General features: G+C 44.4%; 1 protein-coding gene across 1 annotated transcript; it reads right to left on the bottom strand.

Annotated features, from left to right (window-relative positions):
• Positions 1 to 597: 597 nt before the first annotated feature.
• On the bottom strand, positions 598 to 6,975 carry foxj1b (forkhead box J1b). The gene is made up of 3 exons (XM_040023143.1): positions 6,094 to 6,975; positions 5,258 to 5,920; positions 598 to 4,592 (listed from the first exon to the last, which is right to left on the bottom strand). The coding sequence occupies exons 2-3, from the start codon at positions 5,846 to 5,848 to the stop codon at positions 3,684 to 3,686; spliced, it is 1,500 nt and encodes a 499-aa protein (XP_039879077.1). The 5' UTR covers positions 5,849 to 5,920; positions 6,094 to 6,975; the 3' UTR covers positions 598 to 3,683.
• Between the last annotated feature and the right edge of the window lie 3,358 nt (positions 6,976 to 10,333).

Raw genomic sequence — 10,333 nt, 5'->3', positions numbered from 1 at the left:
TTCCACCAGTGACAGACCAGCAACAAGAAATATGCTGTGGACACGCTGTGGCTGTGGAACTTAAGAAGAATGGGTGGCTGTAGGTGATGGTAATACCTCCAACCTCATCAGCACCAGCACTGGATTATATTCTAATGGTGAAATTTTTAATACCACAGCTGTTCCAGTATGTTGGTTATACTGCAAAGAACACACTGTTAAGCCTTATTCATAGACCCTTACTGTACAGTTAAGGGGAATGCGTAACATAGAATAAGACAGGAAGTCCAAAAAAGTGTAAATGTCCAGTGAGTGGCAGTTCTGTGTGCAAAAATGCTTTATTGATGCCAGAGGTCAAAGGGAAATGGCCGGACTGCTTCAAGCTGACAGTAAGGCAGCAGTAACTCAAATAACCACTTGCTACAAATAGAGTAGGCGGAAGAACATCTCCAAACATGTCAAACCTTGAAGCAGATGGGCTACACTCAGCTAAGATCAGGAAACTTGGGCTACAATTAGAACTGGCTCACCAAAATTGGACAACAGATGATTGGAAATTATGTTACCTGGTCTGATGAGTCGATTATGGTAGATTGAAAATATGGTGTAAACAACATGAAAGCATGGATCTCTCCTACCTTGTATCAGTGGTTCAGACTGGTGGCGGTAGTGCAGTGCTGTGGAAGCTTATTTTCTTGGCACACGTTAGGCCTCTTAGTACTAACTTGTAAATGCTGCAACCTAACTGAATATTGTTGTTGACCATGTCCATTGCTTTATGACCTCAGACTGGTTCTTTGAACTTGACAAAGAGTTCACTGTACTCAAATGTCCTCCACAGTCAGCAGATCTCAATCCATTAGAGCACCTTTGGAATGTGGCGGAACTTATGTCAATGAGGAATAAAACCTCTGAGAAATGTTTCCAGCACCTTGTTCAATCGATGAACAATTAAAACAGTTCTGAAGGCAAAGGGGGGCCAACCAGGGACTAGCAAGGTGCTTCTCTGCAGTGAGTGCAATGATATAAACATACTTTTTATATTTATGGGGATGTCATCATAGTTTTTGTTCATAAAACTGATCATTTCCCACTTTATGACCAAACATATTCGCTATTTTTTTGGTCTGTTTGGGTTTCTTTGCATTTCAATAACATGACCAATAGTTCCTAGATTGTAAGATAGAGCTTGACCCCTGTTCATCCAATGACCACACTGCAGAGTTTGGCTTGATTGTTGCATACTGAAAAAAAGCAAGCAAAGACTCAAAACTACATGCAAAACATGGTCAGCTTCATGGGTTACTGGCAGCTGCCTCCAAGAAGGTTTTGCTATGATAATGATTAATTTATATCCTCTTCAACCTCATTTAGAGTTAAAACCGCAGTGTGATTAGCTACTCAGCAAAATGAATATTATGTGAAAAAAGGTTGTGCCAGTCTAAAGGTAGAATGAGCTATTGTCTTATGTTTGCTGTACAGGTGTTCATGCTATTATATCTACCCGGGTATGTTTCAAATGCCAGGCAAGTGCAGGCCTGTCTGGACTGATTAATGATAAACCCTGATAGACCTTTTATCTGTTGATTGCACACACACACACACACACACACACACACACACACACACACACACACACACACCTCTAACTCAAACAATAATCCTGACCACCCTGCTATGTTGCTCACCGCCACGTGTTGGTGTTTTAAGATATTTCAAGTAAAGGATGATTTCTTTAATTGACACCATTTATTGCATTAAGGCATGATTGCATTTTCAAACAGCTTAAAAAAGGTACAAATGAAATAACATGGTAAGATTAAAGAGGTCATGTCACCCACCATAATGATACAATAAGAAAGTCTGGCCATTAACTGATGAATTTATGCATCTGTCCCTAAACCCTCCTCCAAGATTTCTGATCGGATTTCTTTTAAACAAACCTCACAAATTAAAGAAAAGTAAAACCTACACTAATGTAATCAATAAGGTCAAAAGAATCCATCACCCTGTGATCGAAAACAGAACTCTGAGAAAACTCCAAGTTAGCTCCAAATCCTCTCACACAAGATCCATGTGCTGTGAGGGCACAACAGAGACGAGACACTTGGGAAAAATTCAGAAGTACAGGGAGTCCATAGGCCTCTATCATCAGGCTAAAGACTGATTTTCAAATCGTCAGCACAATGTGCTCGTTCCCACCTGATTTAAAAAAAAAAAAAAAAAAGTACATTAGAAAGCAAACACCAGCGTTCTAACAATGCCAGTGACACTGATGTTATTAAATCTGCTCCCTAAAACAATCTCAGCTGCAACTCTGCCAAATGTGGCGCAACAGAACTGAAGCACAACAAATGCTACATCCATTTTAATCCTGGTGGTAGGCGGCCTCTTCGCCGTATGTGCTTGGCAGCCTTTCAAAAATGGCGGCTTGGCTGCTTTTTAATAACAGAGACGGCCCGGTAGTGGTGGGAAGGGTTAATCGTCACAGAAACTCCAATAAGCTGCATATCAACAAATTTGGCGGAATATTGTTTTATAAAAAAATCCCTATATATATATATATATATATATATATATATATATATATATATATATATATGGAGGAAAAGAGAACAACAAACAAACGCTTGCCAGTTTGAATTATTGCAGTGTCGAGTTCATTTGCAACACATGTGCATTGTTTTAATCATGTGGTCAGTAAATGTTCGAAAGTATGACTTTAATACCGTAAAAAATTAAACTAAACATCTTGAACATAAGCTGTCTTTCTTTCCTAAGAACTGCTGCCTATCAAAGTGCATAATGTCCCATTTCATGACCCACCAACTGCTCCGGTTTTAGCATTGCAATACATAACTGTAGACAAATGGCAAATGATCTTGCCTAGCTTCATGCTATATACTTATATATCTATATGTATATATAGATATATATATATTAAATTGACTATATAACAGCATCTTAAATGAATGAGTTCTAATCTCTTACAACGATATATATTTTTTTCCTTCTGTCTCCATTTTTGCTCCTTCATCCTACATTATCACATAACATGAACAATTGAGATGAATGGCTGATTTCACTGCATGTTAGTTAAAAAAAGAGTTAATGCTAATGTAGCACAATAGAATCCAGTATGTCAGTCCTGTAGTGACAGTGCTTTCTCAATAAGGGACGAGAAGCTGCAGTCCGGCCGGGTTCAACGCTCATCCTTGTATTCAACCTCCACCAAATCCAATTTAAAGGGTGAGCATTTGTCTCTTCTTCTTCATCCTTCCTCCTTCTATTCCTTCTACGCTGTGATATGAGTACATCTGAAAATTGAATTTGGTACGTAAAAGTCTTTCTGTTCTTTTTGTCAGTTCTCTTATTGTTTGAGTATCAGTGCTGCGTCGTGCTGCTCCCTGTAAACTGACAGGGAAGACAATGGAAGTCTATGCCAGGTAATGATCAATAATCATCCAACAAGCTTTAAAGTCTTTTTAAGGGAAGAAAAAGTGACAAATTAAAAATGCAGAGTGCACTGCAGTAGAACTGAGGGGTGGGATATGATTGTAAAATGGGGCTGTAGCTCTAACTTTTATCCTTAAAGATAATACAGACCACATGGACCAGCAATCAGAGAGGTCATTGAATGTAAAAAAACAAAACAAAAAAACACCAAAATATCAAATAGAAGTCAGTGTGGTTAGGGTCAAAGGTCACAGGTAGCTCTCCACTCGTTCCCATGGCTGCATCTCTGTGAAGAAGCCCTCGCACAGGCTGAAGCCCTGATCCAGAGTCAGCGGAATAGCCTGTGCCTCCTCTTTTATCTCCTCCCATGTTTGCAGCATCGCTTCTTCTGGCTGCTCCGGGAAGAGGATGGAGGGCTCGTCGAAATGCTGCAGCTGCAGCTGATGGTGGTGGTGGTGTTGGTGGTGGCTCTGGAGCAAGCGATCTGGGTCCAGCTGCTGCTGCTGTGGCTGCGGATGTGCGTGAGGCACGTGGAGCTCTCCCATGCTGACCGTACACTCCATGGAAGCAGCGCTTAGGTCCATGTAGCCATAGGATTGGTGATGGAGGTTCATGTGCTGGCTCTGACCCATAACGTCCACTCCTCCACACCATCTCCCCTGCCTGCCCGGCCCAGCGAGCTCCATCTCGCAGCCCAGGGAGCTCAGCGCCGTGTTGATGTCCAGATCTTCGAAGGTGCTGCAGCTACCGCCGAGGACGTCGTCAAACACGGAGGACAGGTCAAAGTCCCCTCTCAGGACGTCTGCCTTGTTGGCCTCTGTGGCTAGCAGAGGGGACTCCGTGGCCCTCATAACCTTACTGTTGCTGTTTTTTGAGGGCAGGTGCTTCCGTTTGCCTCCCGCGCCCTGGTAGGGGCAGCCGTTTTGGCTGGCGTGGTAACTCTGAACTAGTTTGCTCTGCCTGTGGGCACCGCTGTTGGTTCCGCTGCCGCTGCTGTAGTGGTTGGCAGACATCCTCCTGCGCTTGAAGATGCCATTGACAAACATGTCAGCATACTGAGGATCAATCTGCCAGAAGCCTCCCTTTCCTGGCTCGTCCTTCTGTCTGGGGACCTTCTTGAAACACTTGTTGAGGGACAGGTTGTGACGAATCGAGTTCTGTAACACACACACAGGAACACAACGTGATTTAGCGTGGACCCCACCGGCTTTGAGCAAATTTAAGTCAGTCATGCAAAAAAAAAACTGAATATGCCACTTTGAGAGGGAGATGGGCAGGTGGGTGTTGGGGAGGTGGGCCGGCGGGGGTGGGCATTGTTGTTGTTTGTATGGGGAAGCAAATGTACCTAATGAGGCTTTCTAGTAACAGGCAGCTCTGTGCATTTCAAACATGATCAGCTGTGCTTAGCTGCCATCTCTCTCAGGAGCCCTCATTAACACGCACGCACACACACACACAGATTGGAGTGCTTTCTCCACCCCATCACCGTTCCCTTCAGACAAAAACCCTGCGAAGAGCACTGTCTAGGAGGATGGAAATTTCAGATGGATTAAAAACACTTGTCATGGAACTCATCAAAGGCAGAAATGAGACACTAATCCTGCAAAGAGACAGAGAAGGGGGGGTCTGAGGTTTTCAATTATTATAATTTAAGTTCCCCCCACACACACTGATAAAACAAAGGCCTCGTCTGATCTCCTGTGGCCTGAATATACCGTGTATGGTGGTGACACTGAAGTCAAATTGCTGGCCCTTCTCTCCCTCACTCCACCATTTAGCAGATTCATAAATAATAGAAGAAGAGTTATCCGGTCTCTGTTACCTGCCAGCTGGGCTCCGCGTGTCTGTAGTAGCAGAAATTCTCCGTGATCCAGTTATAAATGGTGGACAGAGTCACTTTGGGCTGCTTGCTGGCCTGCATGGCCATGCAGATGAGAGAGGCGTAGGAATAGGGCGGCTTGACTTTGGGGTTGGTTTTGTAGTCGATCTCCACCGGCGGGCTCGGCTGAATCGGGATCTGCGGGTAGGCGGGCGTGGGGTGCGCGCCGCAGGGAAACCGCGGAGCCGCCGCGGTGGAGTCGCTGCCAGAGGTGACAGGGCTCCCGAGGTACAGAGGCATCCCGGTTGCGGCGGTGTCCCCGGCTGGGGGGCTGGAAGGAGAGTCGGTGCCCGTTCCGGGGAAGGCGAGGCGTTTGATGAAGAGGTGCTGCTGCGAGGACGGACACTCGAGTCCCGCGCCGCTGGGACGCTCCGGGTCTGCGCTGAGGATGGAGAAATTCTGGAGCCAGTGGAGGCTGGTGAGGCTGTCGTCAAGGGGGGCAGACTCAGACCCAGAGACGTGATCCTCCGGGTAAGCCGCCAGCCATCTCTCCTTAAACTTGTTGGCGATGTCGGGGCTCGTCAACACCGGCATCCTGGCTTTGTACACGCGGCAGAGGCTGAAGACTGTCAGAGGCTCCTTAAAACTGGCATTTAAAGTTCAGCGCTGTCTCAAGGCGAGAGGAAAAGTAAAGGAAAAGAGCGCAAACACGGTCAGATAAACGGATCAAACCGTGCCTCGCGTAAAGGTGTCGAATGGATAATCAGCAATTAGATATTTGCGAGCATAACACTCAGAATGCTATCAATAAATGTGCTAAAGATGCCCGTTTGACCTACCTGCGATGTAGCCTCGCTGGAGGAGATGCTCCGTGTGTGCACCTGTTGCAGTGAGTCCCTGCCTCTCCTCTCCAAGGACTCAGCGGCGCATCCACTCTCTGCGCAACAAGTGCGGCGGGGAGGGTGGGGGCGAAGAGCATCCAGCAGCTGAGGCAAGCTCACATGGAGGCAAAAAAACAAAACATACAGAAGAGAGGCGGCACTTAGGACAGATCCATGCTACTGATTCGACCGCTCGGCACTACTGGAGTGGAGGGAGGTCAAAGACGTGAGGAGGTGTAGGGGTTGTGAAATAAGTCTCCGGAAAATCTCCAGGGACTGCTCACTATCCCTTTAAATGCGCTCTCGGGGAGAGATTTCTGATTGGTTGGCTGTATATCATGGCTTCTCGCCTTTACTTCAGGTCTCTCTCTCTCCCTCTCCCTCTAAAGACGGCCCCAGCAATGACTGTCAGAACACGAGTGGGGTTGGTGCACGCAGGCTGCGGTGCAATAAGGTCAGTTTAGTGGTTTCCTGTTTGTCTTTATTCTAGGAAGCAGGCTAAAACTGTGACACCCCCACCTCCACCTCCTGCGCGCGCCTCACACACAGCATCCCCGCCGGCGCTGAAAGAGGCGCGCCACAGGTCCCGCGCGCAGTTTGCACCTGCAAAGAAAGCAGCAGTCAACTGATAAGCTCACGCTTCACGTAGCTTTTTAAATTACAGCTGATACTGTGGTGCTGTCAAGTTTGAAAAGGACACTGTTTAATTGAATCTGGCTTTAACCTGATGTGTGTTACTGGAAATGTTGATATCGATCAACATGTCGAGTAAACACAGAGCCAATATTGCTATACAGATACCGATACTTCTAACCGATGGCAGCTTACCTACGGGAGAGCGGTGCTGCATGACTTGCCAGATGAATCATCATCAGTTTTTCAAATTCTGAGCACATTTTAAGCACCATTAAATGACTGTGAGTTTTACTTTCCACAATAATTTGTTAATACAACAAAACACACCTTTTAGCTCTTCGTGTATTTTGAAACTAGGTTTTTTGGATATCTAAAATGTAAATATAGAAGCAGTTTGGGTCAGCTTCTGTTGTTTAATTGTGATGTGGACTATAAATCAAATAGATATTACAGCATAAAAAGGATCAGACATTTCTCATAGTGCATGTTTGAGGTATACTTTTTCAAACCTTCCCCCAAGAAAAAGAAAGAAATATTTTATTTAACACAGTTCAGTGGGCTGCATACTGAATTTAGTGGATAGAAACAAGGTATCATGCTAGTATCGATCCAATATTTATATCGATACTATTGATATGTGTATCTGTCAACTGCCACTGTTTGTTTTCTGGTGTTCTGCTCAGTGATGCATCACCACAGGTTCAGGGTATTCACTGGACTCTCATCAGACAGAAAAAATGAATGGATGGTTGTTTTTCTGCAGGTTTTGTTTTGCCCTCCAGGGAGTTTAAAATTATTTCTAAAAGGTTCTGCAAAATATGCACAAAATATTTTTAATACTTTAATCAAGTGGCAGTATAAACCTAGATCTGTAAAGCCTAAAGTGATATTCATTGATTACTGTATCATTTTATGCATGCATATGTTTAGAGTAAGGTGCATAGAGCTTTCACACACACTGTGAATATTTTAAAATATGTGTGTTTGTGCTGTAGTCACATTCTGCGCAGGTTAAAAAACATTAGAGACCAATGTTTTTCAACTGTATGCAGAAGAGCATATTTGAATCATGAGGAAGCACTGCCTCCCCGTGGACCAATTCTGCATTGCACCTACAAACCAAATACAGGTAGAATGAATGGAAGAAAGAAAGCACTGATCACTTTCTGTTGGGGTACACTTTTCTTCCCCTTTTTTATTGTCACAGGCTCACGGAGTATCATGCAAAACTGTTTTGCAAAATGTGTGAAAGACTGGGACAGGGTTGGCAACGTATCTTTCTCTTGAAACATTGGATGCAAGTATACCTGGGAATATGAGGGGAAAAAAACTGTAATTAAACCTTGCATATTACATCATTAATGGCATATTGCATGATTAATGGTCAACAGAGGCAATTTTACCACTGCTGTGGCCTGCATGCATTAATGATTTTCCTTAAATCCTGGGAATATTTTCAACAGTATGCAGAGCCAGCTAAATCTCTTCCTCCTCCTCCTCTGACTTACTTTAGCAACACATCTGCGTGAAGCTTGAACATTTGGAGTCCAGAGGCCGACAAGAGCTAGCTTTTCATCGCACTGCACCAGCAAGCCCTTCAGGCTCTACAAAGCTTGTAGAGCCTGCGCATGTAGGCCAGGTGTCACATCCCTTCAAGGAAGCCTGATTTCTATAATGTTTCAGGTTTATTTAGGATCTTGACAAAGGGCTTGCTGGTGAGACAGGCAAATGTTTGTACAGCTGTCCTTATTGTTGCCAGGATTCCCACTGTCCCTCAGCAGAACCAAAGCACACATCTCAAGGGCTGAAAGAGATGCAGAAGGCTGGTAGTAATTCCCTGAACTGAAGTCCCCCACTTTGACTCAACAACCTAACATTACCAACATTTTGTTTTTAACACTGCAGGTCTTCCTGTAACCTTAAAGAGGACCTGTTGTCCATCTTCTTATGTCCTGTAGTAGTATGGAACATAAGTCTACATATACACTGATGGAAGCCTATATTAAACATGGCTAAAGCTTTAAATAGTCAGTAATAGTCAGTTTTCTACCCATTTAATCTATGCCATGCTAAAACTTCCAGTTTCAGACAGTGGACAGACAGAAGTGCTACATCACTGCACTGCCCAGCATAATATAAATAAGGATCATTTTCATGTGTGAATCACACAAACAATCTAAGGATAAAAATATTTAGAAATGATAACAAAGGATCTCAATACTGTAGCTGTACTTTAACTTCAGTTTCTTTTTTTAAAACTTCCTTTGACCAGCAGGTGTCTCTGTTTCCACTCTTTGCTCCATCAAACAGCCACAGCTGCTACAAACAAATGTTTACAGTTTACATCCATCCGTTCGCTTCCGCTTATCGTTTTTCAGGTCCGTGGGGGGCGCTGGAGCCTATGCCAGCTGTCTCAGTGCGAGAGGCAGGGTACACCGTGGACAGGTCGCCAGTCTGTCGCAGCAGGGCTAACACATATACACGGACAACCATATGTACTCACATTCACTCTCTTTGGGCAATTTAGAGTTTCCAATTCTTTGGACTGTGAGAGGAAGCTGGGGAGAGAACATGCAAACTCCACACAGAAAGACCCCGGCTTGATGGTGGAATTGAACTCAGGACCTTCTTACTACGAGGCACCGTGCTGCCCTTACAGTTTACACTTACCCACAATTCCAAGCACCGTGTGTGATATCAGAAAGCTTGTTTTACACACAGTCTGCACTAAATCTGATGTTTTAGAAGTATGCTGTCTTTGCACACTCTAATCCGCCCACGTAGTTGCTCATTTATTGCCTTTGACTTAAATGCTGAGCGCAAACCAGACGGGAGTGTTTCCAGTCATTTAATTGGCCCAGTGTAACTACCCTAATAATCTATTGTTTATTCATTGTCACAGAAACCAGGACTCGACTGCGTTCTCACATTATTTCATATTAATTTCATTTGTTTAGAGATTTGAAATTATACCCTCATTATTGTGGTAACGTATAAGTACTGAATAACTACATGTGGATTTAAAAAACAAAACAAAACACAGTTTACTAAAAAAAATGAAATGCTACCGATTAACTAACCTGTTGGCAAGTCCTTGGGCAAGTGAAAGGGGAAAAAAGGGGAATTTGCCCTGCAACCCATCAATGTAAACAGAGACTGTTATTTCAACAAAGGAGAAATGAGGATGCGAAAGGCTGTAGTACCGCCGCAGTCCGCACTGATACGCTGCGGCACTGATATGACACACACACACACACAAACACACAAAAGTGAGAGGTAGTTTTGTGAGAAACTGCCCAGAGCAGACACGACGCTATTCACCCACGGCTGTCGACTGTCCCGAATTTAACTCGGAGCGATGTAATTGGCGATGGTGGATTTGTTTACCATATTTGGCGAGGTAGCGACACAGCGAGCCTGGGAATTGGACGAGAGCGGCCGTCATTCACAAAAGCCTCGCCTTCTGGAGCTTTACAAACAAAGCGCGTGCTCACGGGATTTGTAGTCCAAAACAAACCCTTTCTGAGATTCCTGCGGCGTGAGGTTAACCCCCGTTCGCGGC

The sequence above is a fragment of the Simochromis diagramma genome, unplaced genomic scaffold, assembly GCF_900408965.1.
Source record: "Simochromis diagramma unplaced genomic scaffold, fSimDia1.1 OVJJ01000208.1, whole genome shotgun sequence".
NCBI lineage: Eukaryota > Metazoa > Chordata > Actinopteri > Cichliformes > Cichlidae > Simochromis > Simochromis diagramma.
This window is presented reverse-complemented; position numbering and strand designations above follow the sequence as displayed.